Genomic DNA, 20529 nt, shown 5'->3' with positions numbered 1-20529 from the left:
ATTGCCCATCACTTCCATCATTGCCTCCCCTCACCCTCATTGCCCATCACCTCCATCATTGCCTCCCCCAACCACCATCATTGCCCATGACCTCCATCATTGTCTCCCCCCACCATCATTGCCCATCACCTCCATCATTGTCTCCCCCACCACCATCATTGCCCATCACCTCCATCATTGTCTCCCCCCACCAATATCATTGTCCTTCACCACACAAAACACACACAGCACAGCTCACCGCAGCAGCAGCAGATCATCACACAGACACACAGCACAGCTCACCTCCCTGAAGCAGCAGCACATCTAGGCAGCCACTTCCTCGCTGGCTGCTTTGTCTGAAACAGCGTGCTGGATGATGACATCATACAGTTGGCTTGTCTCAGACAGGAAGAAGGACGCCGGGATGTGCTGCCCTGTGTGTCTGTGCAGCTGCGTGTGTGTATGTGGTGTGGTGCTGTGTGCGTGTGTGTGGTGCGGCTTTACATGCGGGAAGTGTTAGCTGCAGCCTGCGGCTAACGATGCCTGCTATTAAAGAGAAATGGTATTCACGCCTCTAAACGCCCCTAGGGGCATGGGGAAGCGTGAATATTCATTTTGCTTTAGCAGCGGGGACAGGATCCTGTCTCCAGCTGCTGCTACGCTGGCACAGGGTGGGCCCCCTTGACTCAGGTACCCAATAGCCACTGCCTGGGGGCCCCTGGAGCAGTGGGGGCCCTAGGCAGCTGCTGGCCAGTATGCCAGCAGGTGTCAGTGCCTGGGCCCACCGGAGAATCCTTCAGTTGTATGAATATTTTACTGTTGGTATGATGTTCTAACTAAAGTCACCAACAGCCTTCTATCCGCCAAGAGCAAGCGACACTACTCTGTCCTCCTTCTCTTGGACCTGTCTTCTGCCTTTGACACTGTGGACCATTCCATCCTGCTACAGATTCTCTCATCTCTTGGCATCACAGACTTGGCCCTATCCTGGATCTCATTATATCAAAAAGACCAAACATTCAGTGTCTCCTTCTCCCACACCACCTCCTCACCTCACCCCCTGTCTGTCAGTGTTCCTCAGGGCTCAGTTCTAGGATCCCTACTATTCTCAATCTACACCTTCGGCCTTGGACAGCTCATAGTATCCCACGGTTTGCAGTATCATCTCTATGCTGATGACACGCAGATCTACCTATCTAAACCTGACCTCACCTCCTTACTGACCAAAATCCCACAATGTCTGTCTGCTATTTCAGCCTTCTTTTCTGCTCGCTTTCTAAAAATGAACAAGGACAAAACAGAATTCATCATCTTACCCCCATCTCACTCTACCCCTCCACCAGACCTATCCATCAATGTCAATGGCTAATCACTTTCCCCAGTCCCACATGCTTGGTGCCTGGGGGTGATCCTCGACTCTGCCCTCCCTTTCAAGCCACATATCCAAGCCCTTGCCTCCTCCTGCCGTCTCAAACTCAAAAATATTTCCCGGATCCACGTATTCCTTGACCATGAAACCACAAAGACACTAGTACACACCCTTATCTCTCGCCTCAACTACTGCAACCTCCTACTCTCTGACCTCCCCTCTAACACTCTGGCACCACTCCAATCCATCCTACACTCTGCCGCCTGACTAATCCACCTGTCTCCCTGCTATTCCCCAGCCTCTCCCCTATGCCAAGCCCTTCACTGGCTTCCTATTCTCCAGAGGCTCCAGTTAAAAACCCTAACTATGACATACAAAGCCATCCACAACCTGTCCCCTCCATACATCTGTGATATGGTCTCCCGGTACTTACTTACCCGCAACCTTCGATCCTCAAGATCTCCTTCTCTACTCCCCACAACCGCATACAAGACTTCTCCCGTGCTTCCCCCATACTCTGGAACGCTCTACCCCAACACATCAGACTCTCGTCTACCACGGAAACCTTCAAAAAGAACCTGAAGTCCCACCTCTTCCGACAAGCCTACAACCTGCAGTGATCCTCAGTCTACTGACCCGCCGCACAACCAGCTCTACCCTCTCCTAGTGTATCCTCACCCATCCCCTGTAGCAGCAGCATCAGCTGCTGCTGCTACTACTTATAATGTTCCATTCCTAACATGCTGTGTTACTTCTACACCAGATGTAATGGGACATACACCTTCCAAAAAGTACAACTTTTGTCTTTTCAGTCCAGAGTATTCTCCCAAAATTCTTAGGGATCATCAAGATGTTTTCTGGAAAAACAGCCTCTATGCTCCTATTGCTCAGCAGTGGTTTTCATCTTGAAACTCTGCCATGCAGGCTATTTTTGTCCAGTCTCTTTCTTATGGTGGAGTCATGAGCACTGACCTTAACTGAGGCAAATGATGCCTGCAGTGTTTTGGATGTTGTTATAGGGTCTTTTGTGACCTCTTGGTTGAGTAATCATTGCACCCTTGGGGTAATTTTGGTCGGTAGGCCACTCCTGGGAAGGTTCAGCACTGTTCCATGTTGTCGACATTTGTGGATAATGGCTCTCACTGTGGTTCGCTGAGGTCCAAAGCTTTAGAAATGGCTTGATAACCTTTTCGAGACTGATCGATCTTAACTATTTGGTTTCTCATTTGTTACAAAATTTCTTTGGATCGCGGCATGATGTCTAGCTTTTGCGGATCTTTTGGTATACTTCACTTTCTCAAGCAGGTCCTATTTAAGGGATTTCTTGATTGAGAACATGTGTAGCAGTAATCAGGCCTGGGTATGGCTAGGCAAATTTATCTGAGCTTTCCAAAGATGTGATAAACCACAGTTAATTTATGTTGAAATGGCGGGGAGGGGGATTTACTTTTTCACATAGGGCCCTATAGGTTTGGATTTCATTTTCATTTAATAATAAGTACCTTCATTTAAAAACTGCATTTTTTGTTTACCTATGTTATCCTTGACCACACAAATTAAAATATTAGACATGGTAGTAAAAAAAACCTCTGTAAATCATTTTATAATTAAAAAAAAATAAAAATGTCAAACTCTGCTCTGACCCATGTAATTCTGCTCCAAAGCTGTATTCACTGTTATGCATTTTCTTCCAGATAGAAAGGAAGGAAACAACAACAACAAGCACACACAATACCTGTTTCGCAGTTGGACCTTCTTTGGAGAAATAACCAAACGAGAATAATTTGGGGTACTGTATATTAAACGAAAGAAAAACACATAAATCATGACAAAATTACCAAAAGGCAAAACATCCAGTAAAAATCTGAATGAAGTCTTTCACACAAATCTGAATACTGTACACGGTTTTTATTGACACTGTAGTAATTTACCTGAGTAATCCCTGTCACTTTAAGCCTGGCAACATTAGAAGAGAACCTCAGTCGATTCATGATGCCCTAACCAAACCATGGGCAGCATTAATCAGAGCCTTGGTGCAGGATTGTAGGTAGCATCATCGGGGGTCAGCGGTGCATTGCCATAACAACCAGAGGTCTCCTTGGCTGTTGATGGCCGATTGCTTTGAGCGCCACCCTGTGGTCGGCGTTCAAAGTACACCTGCATTTCTGCTACATAGAGGTGATCTGTACTTCACCTCTATGTAGCAGAGCCGATCGTGTAGTGCATGCTTCTAGCCTCCTATTGAGGCTTTTGAAGCATGCCAAAATTAAAAAAAAAAGTGTTTAAAAATATAAAAAAATAAAAAATATATAAAAGTTCAAATCACCCCCCTTTCGCCCCAATCAAAATAAAACAATTTTAAAAAAATCAAACATACACATAATTAGTATCGCCGCGTTCAGAATCGCCCGATCTATCAATAAAAACAAAGGATTAACCTGACCGCTAAATGGTGTAGCGAGAAAAAAAATCAAAACGCCAAAATTACGTTTTTTTGGTCGCCACGACATTGCATTAAAATGCAATAACGGGCGATCAAAAGAACGTATCTACACCAAAATGGTATCATTAAAAACGCCAGCTCGGCACGCAAAAAATAAGCCTTCACCTGACCCCAGATCACGAAAATTGGAGACGCTACGGGTATCGGAAAATCGCGCAATTTTTTTTTTTTAGCAAACTTTGGAATTTTTTTTCACCACTTAGATAAAAAATAACCTATACATGTTAGGTGTCTATGAACTCGTAATGACCTGGAAAATCATAATGGCAGGTTAGTTTTAGCATTTGGTGAACCTAGCAAAAAAGCCAAACAAAAAACAAGTGTGAGATTGCACTTTTTTTGCAATTTCATCACACTTGGAATTTTTTTCCAGTTTTCTGTTACATGGCATGGTAAAACCAATGGTATCGTTCAAAAGTACATCTCGTCCCGCAAAAAATAAGCCCTCACATGGCCATTTTGACGGAAAAATAAAAAAGTTATGGCTCTGGGAAGGAGGGGAGCGAAAAACGGAAAAACAAAAAAAGCTCCGGGGGTGAAGGGGTTAAAGATTTTTCTGTATTTTCATGACTATGAAAATTTGAAAATTGTACATTCACACTGAAGGCATCAAAACTATGAATTAACACATGTGGAATTATATACTTAACAAAAAAGTGTGAAACAACTGAAATTATGTCTTATATTCTAGGTTCTTTAAAGTAGCCACCTTTTGCTTTGATGACTGCTTTGCACACTCTTGGCATTCTCTTGATGAGCTTCAAGAGGCAGTCACCGGGAATGGTCTTCCAACAATCTTGAAGGAGTTCCCAGAGATGCTTAGCACTTGTTGGCCCTTTTGCCTTCACTCTGCGGTCCAGCTCACCCCAAACCATCTCGATTGGGTTCAGGTCTGGTGACTGGAGGCCGGGTCATCTGGCGTAGCACCCCATCACTCTCCTTCTTGGTCAAATAGCCCTTACACAGCCTGGAGGTGTGTTTGGGGTCATTGTCCTGTTGAAAAATAAATGATGGTCCAACTAAACGCAAACCGCATGGAATAGAATGCCGCTGCAAGATGCTGTGGTAGCCATGCTGGTTCAGTAAGCCTTCAATTTTGAATAAATCCCCAACAGTGTCACCAGCAAAGCACCCCCACACCATCACACCTCCTCCTCCATGCTTCACAGTGGGAACCAGGCATGTAGAGTCCATCCGTTCACCTTTTCTGCGTCACACAAAGACACTGTGGTTGGAACCAAAGATCTCAAATTTGGACTCATCAGACCAAAGCACAGATTTCCACTGGTCTAATGTCCATTCCTTGTGTTCTTTAGCCCAAACAAGTCTCTTCTGCTTGTTGCCTGTACTTAGCAGTGGTTTCCTAGCAGCTTTTTTACCATGAAGACCTGCTGCACAAAGTCTCCTCTTAACAGTTGTTGTAGAGATGTGTCTGCTGCTAGAACTCTGTGTGGCATTGACCTGGTCTCTAATCTTAGCTGCTGTTAACCTGCAATTTCTGAGGCTGGTGACTCAGATAAACTTATCCTCAAAAGCAGAGGTGACTCTTGGTCTTCCTTTTCTGGGGCGGTCCTCATGTGAGCCACTTTCTTTGTAGCGCCTGATGGTTTTTGCCACTGCACTTGGGGACACTTTCAAAGTTTTCCCAATTTTTTGGACTGACTGACCTTCATTTCTTAAAGTAATGATGGCCACTCGTTTTTCTTTACTTAGCTGCTTTTTTCTTGCCATAATACAAATTTTAACAGTCTATTCAGTAGGACTATCAGCTGTGTATCCACCAGACTTCTGCACAACACAACTGATGGTCCCAACCCCATTTATAAGGCAAGAAATCCCACTTATTAAACTTGACAGGGCACACCTGTGAAGTGAAAACCATTCCCGGTGACTACCTCTTGAAGCTCATCACGAGAATGCCAAGAGTGTGCAAAGCAGTCATCAAAGCAAAAGGTGGCTACTTCGAAGAACCTAGAATATAAGACAGAATTTCAGTTGTTTCACACTTTTTTGTTAAGTATATAATTCCACATGTGTTAATTCATAGTTTTGATTCCTTCATTGTGAATGTACAATTTTCATAGTCATGAAAATACATAAAAATCTTTAAATGAGAGGGTGTGTCCAAACTTTTGGTCTGTACTATATACTGTATATATATATATATATATATATATATATATATATATATATATATATATGTGTGTGTGTCTCAATGACATATATATACAATGGAAAAAAGAAGGCAGCACTCAAAGTCGTTTCAAGGCTTGAGAAAGGCTCAGTGTGAGCTGAAACATCGCACAGAGATGTGGGGTTCGAATAAACTACACACTTCTTCACCTTGAAAGGACTTGGAGTGCCTATATATCTAACTAGCTGAAGAGCCCGGCGTTGCCTGGGCATAGTAAATATCTGTGGTTAGTTATAGCACGTCACTTCTCTTATTTTCCCATCACGCCTCTCATTTTCCCAATCACATCTTTAATTTTCTCCCTCACACCTCTCATTTTCTCCCTCACTCCTCTCATTCCCGCCTAACACTTGTCATTTCGACCTCACATCTGTCATTTTCCGATCACTACACTATTTTCCCTCACTCCTCTCATTTTGCACTCACACCTCTTCATTTTCACCTCACACCTCTCATTTTCACCTCAGTATATACATGTTTGTCATCTCCCTTATATATAGTATACACTTGTATGTCATCTCCTGTATATAGTATATACCTGTATGTCATCTCCTCCTATATATAGTATATACCTGTATGTCATCTCCTCCTATATATAGTATATACCTGTATGTCATCTCCTCCTGTATATAGTATATACCTGTGTCATCTCCCCTGTATATAGTATATATGTGTGTGTCATCTCCTCTTGTATATAGTATATACCTGTATGTCATCTTCTATATATAGCATATACCTGTATGTCATCTCCTCCTGTATATAGTATATACCTGTAGGTAATCTGCTCCTGTATATAGTATATACCTGTGTGTCATCTCCTCATGTATATAGTATGTACCTGTATGCCATCTCCTCCTTTATATAGTATATACCTGTGTGTCATCTCTCCTGTATATAGTATATATCTGTGTGTCATCTCCCCTGTATATAGTATATACCTGTGTGATCTCCTGTATTAGACCTCGTTAACACGTTATTTGCTCAGTATTTTTACCTCAGTATTTGTAAGATAAATTGGCAGCCTGATAAATCCCCAGCCAACAGGAAGCCCTCCCCCTGGCAGTATATATTAGCTCACACATACACATAATAGACAGGTCATGTGACTGACAGCTGCCGTATTTCCCATATGGTACATTTGTTGCTCTTGTAGTTTGTCTGCTTATTAATCAGATTTTTATTTTTGAAGGCTAATACCAGACTTGTGTGTGTTTTAGGGCGAGTTTCGTTTGTCAAGTTGTGTGTGTTGAGTTGTGTGTGGCGACATGCATGTAGCGACTTTTGTGAGATGAGTTTTGTGTGGCAACTTGCGTGTAGCAACTTTTTGTGTGTCGAGTTGCATGTGACAGGTTAGTGTAGCAAGTTGTGTGCAGCAAGTTTTGCGCATGGCGAGTTTTGCGCGTGGTGAGTTTTATGTCTGGTGCCTTTTGAGTATGTGCAAGTTTTGTGTGAGGCAACTTTTGCATGTGTTGCAAATTTTGTGCATGTGGCAATTTTTCCGCATGTGCAAGTTTTGCGTGTGGCGAGTTTTCCATGAGGTGAGTTTTGCACTTGTGGCGAGTTTTGCGTGAGCCTATTTTTTGCATGTGGCGAGTTTTGCACGTGGTGAGTTTTGAGCGGCGACTTTTGTGTTTCGACTTTTATGTGGCGAGGTTGGTGTATGTGTGGTGAAATGTGTGCTGAGGGTGGTATATGTGTTCAAGCACGTGGTAGTGTGTGGCGCATTTTGTGTGTGTGTTCATATCCCCGTGTGTGGTGAGTATCCCATGTCGGGGTCCCACCGTAGCAACTGTACGGTATATACTCTTTGGCGCCATCACTCTCACTCTTTAAGTCCCCCTTGTTCACATCTGGCAGCTGTCAATTTGCCTCCAACACTTTTCCTTTCACTTTTCCCCATTATGTAGATAGGGGAAAAATAGTTTGGTGAATTGGAAAGCGCGGAGTTAAAGTTTCACCTCACAACATAGCCTATGACGCTCTCGGGGTCCAGACGTGTGACTGTGCAAAATTTTGTGGCTGTAGCTGCGACGCCTCCAACACTTTTCATTTCACTTTTTCCCCATTATGTAGATAGGGGCAAAATTGTTTGGTGAATTGGAAAGCACGGGGATAAAATTTCACCTCACAACGTAGCCTATGACGCTCTCAGGGTCCAGACGTGTGACTGTACAAAATTTTGTTGCTGTAGCTGCGACGCTTCCAACACTTTTCCTTTCACTTTTTTCCCCATTATGTAGATAGGGGCAAAATTGTTTGGTGAATTGGAACGCGCGGGGTTAAAATTTCGCCTCACAATATAGCCTATGACGCTCTCGGGGTCCAGACGTGTGACTGTACAAAATTTTGTGGCTGTAGCTGCGACGGTGCAGATGCCAATCCCGGACATACACACACACATACACACACACACACATTCAGCTTTATATAGTAGATATATAAAGCTGAATGTGTGTGTATGTGTGTATGTCTGGGATTGGCATCTGCACCGTCGCAGCTACAGCCACAAAATTTTGCACAGTCACACGTCTGGACCCCGAGAGCGTCATAGGCTATGTTGTGAGGCGAAATTTTAACCCCGCACGTTCCAATTAACCAAACAATTTTGCCCCTATCTACATAATGGGGAAAAAGTGAAAGGAAAAGTGTTGGAGGCAAATTGACAGCTGCCAGATGTGAACAAGGGGGACTTAAAGAATGAGAGCGATGGCGCCAAACAGTATATACCGTACAGTTGCTAAGGTGGGGCACCGACATGGGATACCACACACGGGGATATGAACACACACACAAAATGCGCCACACACTACCACGTGCTTGAACACATATACCACCCTCAGCACACATTTCACCACACATACACCAACCTTGCCACATAAAAGTCGAAACACAAAATTCGCCGCTCAAAACTCGCCACGCGCAAAACTCGCCACATGCAAAACTAGACTCACGCAAAACTCGCCACACGTGCAAAACCCACCTCATGGAAAACTCGCCACATGCAAAACTTGCACACGCGGAAAAATTGCCACATGCACAAAAGTTGCAACACATGCAAAAGTTGCCTCACACAAAACTTGCACATACTCAAAACGCACCACACATAAAACTCGCCACGCGCAAAACTTGTTGCACACAACTTGCTACACTAAGCTGTCACATGCAACTCAACACACAACTTGACACACGAAACTCGCCCTAAAACACACACAAGTCTGATATTATCCTTAAAAAATAAAAATCTGATTAATAAGCAGACAAACTACAAGAGCAACAAATGTACCATATAGGAAATACGGCAGCTGTCAGTCACATGACCTGTCTATTATGTGTATGTGTGAGCTAATATATACTGCCAGGGGGGAGGGCTTCCTGTTGGCTGGGGATTTATCAGGCTGCCAATTTAGCTTACAAATACTGAGGAAAAAATACTGACCAAATAACGTGTGAACGCGGTCTAATACAGGAGGAGATGACATACAGATATATACTATATACAGGGGAGATGACACACAGGTATATACTATATACAGGGGAGATGACACACAGGTATATACTATATACAGGAGGAGATGACATACATATATACATTAGACCTGGTATTCACCCATCTCTGCTCTCTAACTTCACCACTTCCCCTCTCCCTCTATCCGACCACCATCTGCTCACCTTCTTATCCCTGTCCTCCCCACCGGTCATCCATGTCCAGCAAAATGCGCACCCCCGCAGAAACCTTGCACACCTAGATACCCACACATTCTCTGACTCTATCCTACCACTAGCATCCATATCCTCACTCTACGACACAGACAGTGCCACTGCTTTCTACAATGCCACTCTCGCATCAGCTATTGACGTGTTGGGGCAAAGAATTCCAGAGGATGGGGGATATTCGGGAGAAGTCTTGGAGGCGGTTGGATGAGGAGTGAATAAGTGTGGAGGAGAGAAGGAGGTCTTGGGGGGACCGGAGATCACGTGAGGGAAGATATCGGGAGATTAGTTCAGAGATATATGGAGGAGACAGGTTGTGGATGGCTTTGTAGGTCAGTATTAGTAATTTGAACTGGATACGCTGAAGGAATGGGAGCCAGTGAAGAGATTTGCAGAGGGGGGAAGCAGAGGAGTAGCGAGGAGAGAGATGAATTAGTCGGGCAGCAGAGTTAAGAATGGACCGGAGAGGTGCAAGGGTGTTAGCAGGGAGGCCGCAGAAAAGGATGTTGCAGTAGTCAAGGCGGGAGATGATGAGGGTGTGCACAATCATTTTAGTAGATTGACGGTTGAGCAAAGGACGGATTCTGGAGATATTTTTGAGCTGGAGGCGACAGGAGGTGGAAAGAGCTTGGCTGTGCGGTTTGAAGGACAGGGCAGAGTCGAAGGTTACTCCGAGGCAGCGGACTTCCGGTACGGGGGAAAGCATGATGTCATTGATTGCGATAGATAGGTCAGGTAAGGAAGATCTATGGGATGGAGGAAAGATGATGAGTTCAGATTTGTCCACATTGATTTTGAGGAAGCAGGAGGAGAAGAAGGAGGATATGGCTGATAGGCACTCTGGGATTCTGGACAGCAGAGCGGTGACGTCTGGGCCAGAGAGGTAGATCTGAGTGTCATCAGCATAGAGGTGGTACTGGAATCCATGGGACTTTATGAGTTGTCCCAAGCCAAGTGTATAGATTGAGAAGAGTAGGGGTCCTAGAACAGAGCCTTGGGGGGACTCCAACAGAGAGAGGGTGGGATGAGGAGGTAGTGTGGGAGTGGGAGACGCTGAATGTGCGGTTGGAAAGGTACGAGGAGATCCAGGATAGGGCGAGGTCTTTGATGCCAAAGGAGGAGAGGATCTGTAGAAAGAGGTAGTGGTCAACCGTGTCGAAAGCAGAGGACAGGTCTAGAAGGAGGAGTACAGAGTATTGTCCATTAGCTTTCGCGGTAAGTAGGTCGTTAGTGATTTTGGTCAGGGCTGTCTCAGTTGAGTGATGGGGGCAGAAACCAGATTGTAGATTGTCAAAGAGCAAGTTAGATGAGAGGTGGGAGGAAAGTTCAGAGTGGACGTGCTGCTCCAGGAGTTTGGAAGCGAATGGGAGCAGTGATATTGGGCGATAGCTGGACATAGCAATTGGATCGAGGGTTTGCTTTTTGAGGATAGGCGTGATTGTGGCATGTTTGAAAGCAGAAGGGAACGTGCCAGAAGATAGTGATAGGTTGAAGAGGTGGGTTAGGAATGGGATAAGTGTGGTGGTGAGGTTGGGGAGGAGGTGGGATGGGATGGGGTCGAGTACACAGGTGGTGAGGTGCGATTTGGAGAGGAGACAATTAAGCACCCCTTCAGTGATGTTGGATAGGGAGGTTATGGGGTTTGGGCATTGGTCTGGTATACAAAGGGGTTGTGGTAGCTGAACTATGTACAGGAGATGACATACAGGTATATACTATATAGAGGAGATGACACACAGGTATATACTATATACAGGGGATATGACACACGGGTATATACTATATACAGGAGGAGATGACACACAGGTATATACTAGATACAGGAGGAGATGACATACAGGTATATATACTATATACAGGAGATGAGACACTGGTATATACTATATACAGGGGAGATGACATACAGGTACATACTATATACAGGGGAGATGACACACAGGTATATACTATATACAGGGGAGATGACACACAGGTATATACTATATACAGGAGGAGATGACACACAGGAATATACTATATACAGGGGAGATGACACAGGTATATACTATATACAGGAGATGAAATACAGGTATATACTATATACAGGAAGAGGTGACACACACATATATAGTATATACAGGGGAGATGACACAAAGGTATATACTATATACAGGAGGAGATGACATACAGGTACATACTATAAGCAGGAGGAGATGACACACATATATACTATATACAGGAGGAGATGACACACAGGTATATACTATATACAGGAGATGACACACATATATATACTATATACAGGGGAGATGACTCACGTATATACTATATACAGGAGAAGTTGAAACACATATATATACAATATACAGGAGCAGATGACACACCGGTATATACTATATACAGGAGGAGATGACATACAGTTACATACTATATACAGGAGATGACACACAGGTATATACTATATACAGGAGGAGATGACATACAGGTACATACTATATACAGGAGGAGATGACACACAGATATATACTATATACAGGAGGAGATGACACACAAGTATATACTATATACAGGAGGAGATGACACACAGGTATATACTATATACAGGGGAGATGACGCACGTATATACTATATACAGGAGGAGATGAAACAGATATATACGATATACAGGAGCAGATGACACACAGGTATATACTATATACAGGAGGAGATGACATACAGGTATATACTAAATACAGGAGGAGATGACACACAGGTATATACTATATACAGGAGGAGATGACATACAGTTACATACTATACACAGGAAGAGATGACACACAGGTATATACTATATACAGGAGCAGATGACACACAGGTATATACTATATACAGGAGGGGATGACTTACAGGTATATACTATATACAGGAGGAGATGACACACGTATATACTATATACAGGAGGAGATGACATACAGGTATATACTATATAAAAGAGATGATACATAGGTATATAGAGGAGATGACATGCAGCAGGTATATACTATATACATGGGAGATGACATACAAGTATATACTATATATAGGAGGAGATGACATACAGGTATATAGTATATACAGAAGAGATGACATACAGGTATATACTATATACAGGAGGAGATGACATAGGTATATACAATATACAGAAGGAGATGACATACAGCAGGTATATACTATTGACAGGGGAGATGACATACAGGTATATACTATATACAGGAGATGACATACAGGTGTATACTATATACAAGGGAGATGACAAACATGTATATACTGAGGGGAAAATGAGAGGTGTGAGGTGAAAATGAGGGGTGTGAGGTGAAAATGAAAAGCTGTGAGTGCAAAATGAGAGGAGTGAGGGAAAATAGTGGAGTGATCGGAAAATGACAGATGTGAGGTCGAAATGACAAGTGTTAGGGGGGAATGAGAGGAGTGAGGGGGAAAATAAGAGGAGTGAGGGGGAAAATGAGAGATGTGAGGGGAAAATGAGAGGCGTGATGGGAAAATAAGAAAAGTGAGGTGCTATAACTAACCACAGATACTGTATTTACTATGCCCAGGCAACGCCGGGCTCTTCAGCTAATATATATATATATATATATATCTGTACTATGTGTAGACATTTATTCTATCTATTCTGTCAGTGTGATTTTACTGTACACCGCGTTTAATTACCGGCTTTTCTATAGAACACCGGTGCGTATATCTCGCAAGTCACACTGATGGTCCGTGTGTAATCTGTATTTTTCTCACCCCCATAGACTTTCATTGGCGGATTTTTTGCGCAATACGCTGACAAACGTAGAATGCTGTGATTTTTTCAGCCCGTAAAATACGGCTGCGAACTATACGGCATATAGGAGCTGCCGTATAGAGAATGATTGGTCCGTGTGCAATGTGTTGTTTTTGCGCCTCTCATACGTCCGTAAAACTCTAGTGTGACGCCGGCCTCACTGATATAATAAAGCGGACAAAATAAAAAATATATTGAATATCAAAAACTTTGCTTTGATGACACTGTGTGCCCCTAGCGATAGTACCACCTACAGAAAATAAAAAGGAAAAAAAAAAAGGCTTACCTTTATGAGAAGTTTACGACCAAAGCTGAATTTGGTAATAAGCAGAAAGAAGAATCCTGCAAACATCAATATTATAACTGAAGCGATACCACCCACTGCAGCATATGCGGCATATTGCACCTAGGACGAGGAAAAATATATATATTATACCAATGTACACACTGGACAGAAAGCCATTCAGTTCATTCACTCGCATCTTTAAGACGTTTATGATATAACTAGATGGTGGCCCGATTCTAACGCATCTAGTATTCTAGAATATGTATGTAGTTTATTTATGAAGTTTTCAGAATAATGCAATTGATACACAGGATTTAGCCGGCCGGGCACAACCAATTTGCGAAGCGTGGTCAAAATTCCACGGCAATTAGCGGCCGGACTGCTCCTGTCACTGATTATTATATACTCCTGGGCCTGCTCCATGTTTTTGAGGGCCCCGGGTGAAAGAGTATCAGTAGGCCCCCCTATTTAACACATACTAAGATTCATGATGCTCAGATACAGCAGAGAAATATAGCACAGCCACGTAGCATATGACACAGCCCACGTAGTATATAACACAGCCCACGTAGCATATAGCACAGCCACGTAGCATATAGCACAGGCCACATAGTATATAACAGCCCACATAGCATATAGCACAGCCCACGTAGCATATAACACAGCCACATAGTATATAACAGCCCATGTAGCATATAACACAGCCCACGTAGTATATAGCACAGCCACGTAGCATATGACACAGCCCACGTAGTATATAACACAGCCCACGTAGCATATAGCACAGCCACGTAGCATATAGCACAGGCCACATAGTATATAACAGCCCACATAGCATATAGCACAGCCCACGTAGCATATAACACAGCCACATAGTATATAACAGCCCATGTAGCATATAACACAGCCCACGTAGTATATAGCACAGGCCATGTAGTATATAACACTGCCCAAGTAGCATATAGCACAGCCCACGTAGTATATAGCACAGCCCACATAGTATATAAAAAATGCAATGTAGTATATAGCACAGCCCACGCAGTATATAATACAGGCCACGTAGTATATAACAGCCCACGTAGTATATAACACAGCCACGTAGTATACAGCACAGCCACGTATATTGCACAGCTACGTAGTATATAGCACAGCCCACGTAGTATATAACACAGCCACGGAGTATATAACACAGCCCACGTAGTATATAGCACAGCCCACGTAGTATAAGCACAGCTCACGCAGTATATAACACAGCCACGTAGCATATTGCCCAGCCATGTAATATATTTCAGTCACGTTGTATATAGCACAACCCACATAGTATATAGCACAGAGACGCAGTATATAACACAGCCCACGCAGCATATAACACAGCCCATGCAGTATCTAACACAGCCCATGTAGTATTTAACACAGCCCACGTAGTATCTAACAATGTGGGCACCATATTCCTGTTAAAAAAAGAATTAAAATAAAAAATAGTTATATACTCACCTTCCGGCGGCCCCCAGCCGCGAGACCGCTACGTCATCATCTCGCGAGACTGCAATGCATTTTTTGGACCGGAGCGTCGCGAGGAGCGGGAAAGGTGCCGGAAGGTGAGAATATAATGATTTTTTATTTTTATTATTTTCAACATTAGATCTTTTTACTATTGATGCTGCATAGGCAGCATCAATAGTAAAAAGTTGGTCACAAAGGGTTAATAGCAGCGTTAACGGACTGCGTTACACCGCGGCATAACGCGGTGTAACGTAGCCATTAACCCTGTGTGAGCGCTGACAGGGCCGGCGTCAGCACCCGGCGTACCCGGGCAAATGCCGGGGCCCTGGCGAGACGGGGGGGCCCATTTATGGTAGTACACACTGTCACTGTGTACATCGCTGCTGTGTGTGTACAGTGATCAAATCAAATCCCTCATCATCCCCGGCGCCCAGCGGCACCTCGGCAGCAGGGGGCAGACAACAGAGCTCTGTCTGAGCCGTTTCGCTGGCGCCTGGCGCTGCGCAGCTGCAATAGCAGCAATACTCACCTCCGCCGGCCCGTCACCATGGATACACAATACAGAGAGAGTCACTTCCGGGCGGCGCTGGGTCATCTGTCCTGTTACTTCCGGTCGGCTTGTCATCCTAAGAGCAAGAAGACAGAGCCACCATCCAGGTCAAGAGGACAGGTCTAGCAGAGCCAAGCAGGAGAAGACGAGCAGCAGCTGCAGTGAGTGAGGAGGTGCACGGTCGGTGCCCTCTCCTGTGTGTCCACAACGAGGGCGACGGGCCGGCGAAGGCTAGCAGCAGTGACTGTGAGTGAGTGACTCGTCTTCGGTGACGGTCCCTGACCCCAACGCTGCGCATTGCAGGGGCTGGGGGGGGAATGAATCGAAATGGGATGCAGGCAGCCTGCTGCTGACTGAGCCTGGGTCTGCTGCGTGACTGACCCTTTTACTTTCCAAATCTGATGTCAGCCAGTGTCACCCATTTTAGGTGTTGCCGCGGTTATATACTACGTCACGGGGCTGTGCTGTGTTGTGTTATATACTGCGTGCGTGGGCTGTGTGTTATTATGACACACAGCCCACGCACACAGTATATAACACACAGCCCACGCACGCAGTATATAACACTGTTATATACTGCGTGCGTGGGCTGTGTGTTATATACTGCGTGCGTGGGCTGTGTGTTATATACTGCGTGCGTGGGCTGTGTTATACACTGCGTGGGCTGTGTTAGTGTGTTATATACTGCGCGGCGTGGGCTGATTCTTATCTGTGCATCATGAATCATGGTATGTGTTAAAGGGGGGGGGCCCACTGAGACTCGTTCGCCCGGGGCCCTCAAAAACCTGGAGCCGGCCCTGAGCGCTGACTGGAGGGGAGTATGGAGGGGGCACTGTTAGAGAGTAGGAAAGGGCGATTGCGCGGCCGGACCGTGCCCATCGCTGATTGGTCGCAGCCTACCGGCCGCGATCCATCAGTGACGCGGGATTTCCGTGACAGACAGACGGAAGTGACCCTTAGACGATTATATAGATAGATTGTGAGATGGGAATCCCTTAAAACCTCTTCTAACGTCATAATGTATACAGTATGTATATTGTGGGAAGATTTGCTGCATACTGAGCTGTCTGTATGTGATGACCTCAATTATCTGATGATTACAACTATGGTTGTAAACTCTAATACAGTCCCTTTTTTACAGACCAAATATGCAGAAATGTTCTCTGAACAGTGATCCGTATGTCATCCGTAGGCAAGGTGTGGCTGCGTATTTTGTGCTTTTAAACATCCGTACAGCAAAATTTTCTCACCGGAATGGACATAGAATGGATTCATGGGCTCAAATATTCGTGAAAACATATACAGTATACAGTCTATATATATGTATATACCGTATATACTCGAGTATAAGTCGACCTGAGTATAAGCCGAGACCCCTAATTTTTCCACAAAAAACTGGGAAAATTCAATGATTCGAGTATAAGCCTAGGGTGGAAAATGCAGCAGCTACTGATAAATTTCAAAACTAAAAATAGATACCAATAGAAGTCAAATTAATTGAGATATCAGTAGGTTAAGTGTTTTTGAATATCCATATTGAATCAGGAGCCCCATATAATGCCCCATAAAGTTTATGATGGGCCCCATACAATGCTGCACAAATGTTGATTATGACCCCATAAGATGCTCCATACAGACATTTGCCTCATATAATGCTGCACAAATGCTGATTATGGTCCCATAAGATGCTCCATAGAGACATTTGCCCCATACAATGCTGCACAAATGTTGATTATGACCCCATAAGATGCTCCATACAGACATTTGCCCCATATAATGCTGCACAAATGCTGATTATGACCCCATAAGATGCTCCATACAGACATTTTCCCCATATAATGCTGCACAAATGCGGATTATGGCCCCATAAGATTCTCCATAGACTATTATGCTCCATATGCTGTTGCTGCGATTAAAAAAAAAAAATGACATACTCCACTCTCGTCTTCCCCGTTCTCCGCACTGACGCTCAGGTAGAGGGTGCGCACTAACCACGTCATCACGCCCTCTGACCTGAGCGTCACAGGCAGTTGACGCGGAAGACGGCGCCCGGCGGTGGAACGAGGACAGGTGAATATCTCCGTGCTCCCCTCCCCATTATACTCACCTGCTCCCGGCGCGGTCCCTGGCAGCTTCTCTGATGGACTCTCCGGGCGTGGCAGCTCTTCCAGCTTTGAGCGGTCACTGGTACCGCTCATTACAGTAATGAATATGCGGCTCCACTCCTATGGGAGTGGAGTCGCGTCCATATTCATTACTGTAATGATCGGTACCATGTGACAGCTCAACGCTGGAAGAAGCTGTCAGCGCCCAGAGACCATCGGAGATGCAGGGACCACGCCAGGAGAAGGTGAGTATGTCACAGCCGCTGCTCCCCCTCTCCTGCCGACCCCTCTGGGACAATGACTCATGTATAAGCCGAGAGGGGCACTTTCAGCTTAAAAAAAAGGGGCTGAAAACCTCGGCTTATACTCGAGTATATACAATATATATATATATATATATATATATATATATATCTGCATATATATATATATATATATGTCATTGAGACACATATATATTTCATACAGAGCTAGATAGCATAAAAGCCAGTAATTCAATTGCCGGCTTTGCTATCTCCTTATCAAACCCGACAGGACATGACACATGGTTTACATACAGTAAACCATTTCATATCCCTTATTTTTTTACATATTCCTCACTACTAATGTTAGAAGTGTCTGTGTGCAAAATTTGGAAGCTCTAGGTGTTAAAATAAAGGGTTAAATCACTGAAAAAACTGGCATGGACTCCGGTGCAATTCTCTCCGCCAGAGTGGGAAAGCCAGTGACTGAGGGCAGATATTAATAGCCTAGAGAGGGACCATGGTTATTGCCCCCCCCCCCCCGGCTAAAAAACATCTGCCCTCAGCCACCCCAGAAAAGGCACATCTGTAAGATGCGCCTATTCTGGCACTTAGCCACTCTCTTCCCACTCCCGAGTAGCGGTGGGATATGGGGTAATAAAGGGTTAATGTCACCTTGCTAATGTAAAGTGACATTAAGCCTGGTTAATAATGGAGAGATGTCAATAAGACACCTATCCATTATTAATCCAATAGTAATAAAGGGTTAAAAAAACACACACATTATGAATAGAGTATTTTAATTAAGTAAATACACATGGGGTTTTAAAATCTTTTCAGAATATTTTCCCACTGTAGAGTTCATATGAGTTTATGCCACCAGGAGGCGTATCACCGCAAGTCAACGAAGCTACGTTCCCCTGCATTTCATTCATTCCCCAGTTTTTACAACCAGGAGCAACAGCTGCATTAGCAGGCTTCTGGTTGTAAAATTATTTAACCCCTTCAGATGGATTTACAGCATGGGACATGACTGTACGGCGGACAGGTATGGTATATTGTTGCATTTTTATTTTATTTTTTTTGCAGAACGAGGGTCTTCAGGTGGATTAAGCGTACAATAAAGATTTTAAAACCCCATGTGTGTATTTATTTCATTAAAATACTTTATTCATAATGTGCGTGTGTATTTACTACTCTACCCTTTACTACTATTGGATTAATAATGGATAGGCGTCTTATTGACATCTCTCCATTATTAACCTGCCTTAATGTTATTGTACGCTCAATCCAACTGACGACCCTTGTCTTCTGAAATAAAGGGAAAATAAAAAATCAACAATATCCCATACCTGTTCGCTGTACAGTCATGTCCCACGATGTAAATCCATCTGAAGGGGTTAAATAATTTTACAACCAGGAGCCTGCTAATGCAACCGCCTCTGGCTGTAAAAACTGGGGAAAGAATGGAATGCAGGGGACCATAGCTTCGTAGACATGCGGTGATGCGCCCCCTGGTGGCATAAACTCATATGAACTCTAGCGTGGGAAAATATTCAGAAAAATTGACCAGCGATTTCTCATTTTTCCAACAATATTTACAAAACCATTTTTTTACAGACCACCTCACATTTGAAGTAAATTTGGGGGGTCAATATAACAGAAAATACCCAAAAGTGACACCATTCTAAAAAACTGCACCCCTCAAGGTGCACAAAACCCACATTCAAGAAGTTTTTATTAACCTTTCAGGTGCTTCAAGAGAATCAAAGCAATGTGAAAGGAAAAAATGAAAATTTTTTTTTTTCAAAAAATTTATTTTGGAACCAATTTTTTTATTTTCACACGGGTATCAGGAGAAAGTTGACCACAAAATTTGTCGTGCAATTTCTCCCGAGTACACCAACACCCCTAGGTGGGGGAAAGTTTGGGCGCATGGCAGGGCTCAGAAGGGAGGGAGCACCATTTGACTTTTTGAACGCAAAATTGGCTGGAATCAATGGTGGCGCCATGTAGCATTTGGAGACCCCCTGATGTACCTAAACAGTGGAACCTCCCCAATTCTAACTCCAACCCTAACCTCAAGACACCTTTAACCCTAATCCCAACCCTAACCATAACCACAAACCTAACCCTAACACACGCCTAACCCTAATTCCCACCCTAACCATAATCCCAACCATAACCACAACCCTAACCCAACCCTAACTTTAGCCCAATCCCAACTTTAGCCCAACCCCAACTTTTGCCCAACTCGAACTTTTGCCCAATCCAAACCCTAATCCTAGCCCCAACCCCAACTT

The 20529-nt window shown here is 44.0% G+C and overlaps 1 protein-coding gene across 1 annotated transcript in view; it reads right to left on the bottom strand.

Moving 5' to 3' along the window:
- The window catches only part of LOC138681636 (saccharopine dehydrogenase-like oxidoreductase), a 214710-nt gene that overhangs the window by 38452 nt on the left and 155729 nt on the right, over nt 1-20529 (bottom strand). Inside the window, exons 8-9 of the mRNA XM_069769311.1 lie at nt 13827-13946; nt 3084-3140 (exon numbers count right to left, since the gene is read on the bottom strand). Coding sequence (XP_069625412.1) covers nt 3084-3140; nt 13827-13946 — 177 coding nt within the window. The remainder of the gene's footprint in view (nt 1-3083; nt 3141-13826; nt 13947-20529) is intronic.

Source organism: Ranitomeya imitator, chromosome 5 (genome assembly GCF_032444005.1).
Source record: "Ranitomeya imitator isolate aRanImi1 chromosome 5, aRanImi1.pri, whole genome shotgun sequence".
In the NCBI taxonomy this organism is placed as follows: domain Eukaryota; kingdom Metazoa; phylum Chordata; class Amphibia; order Anura; family Dendrobatidae; genus Ranitomeya; species Ranitomeya imitator.
This window is presented reverse-complemented; position numbering and strand designations above follow the sequence as displayed.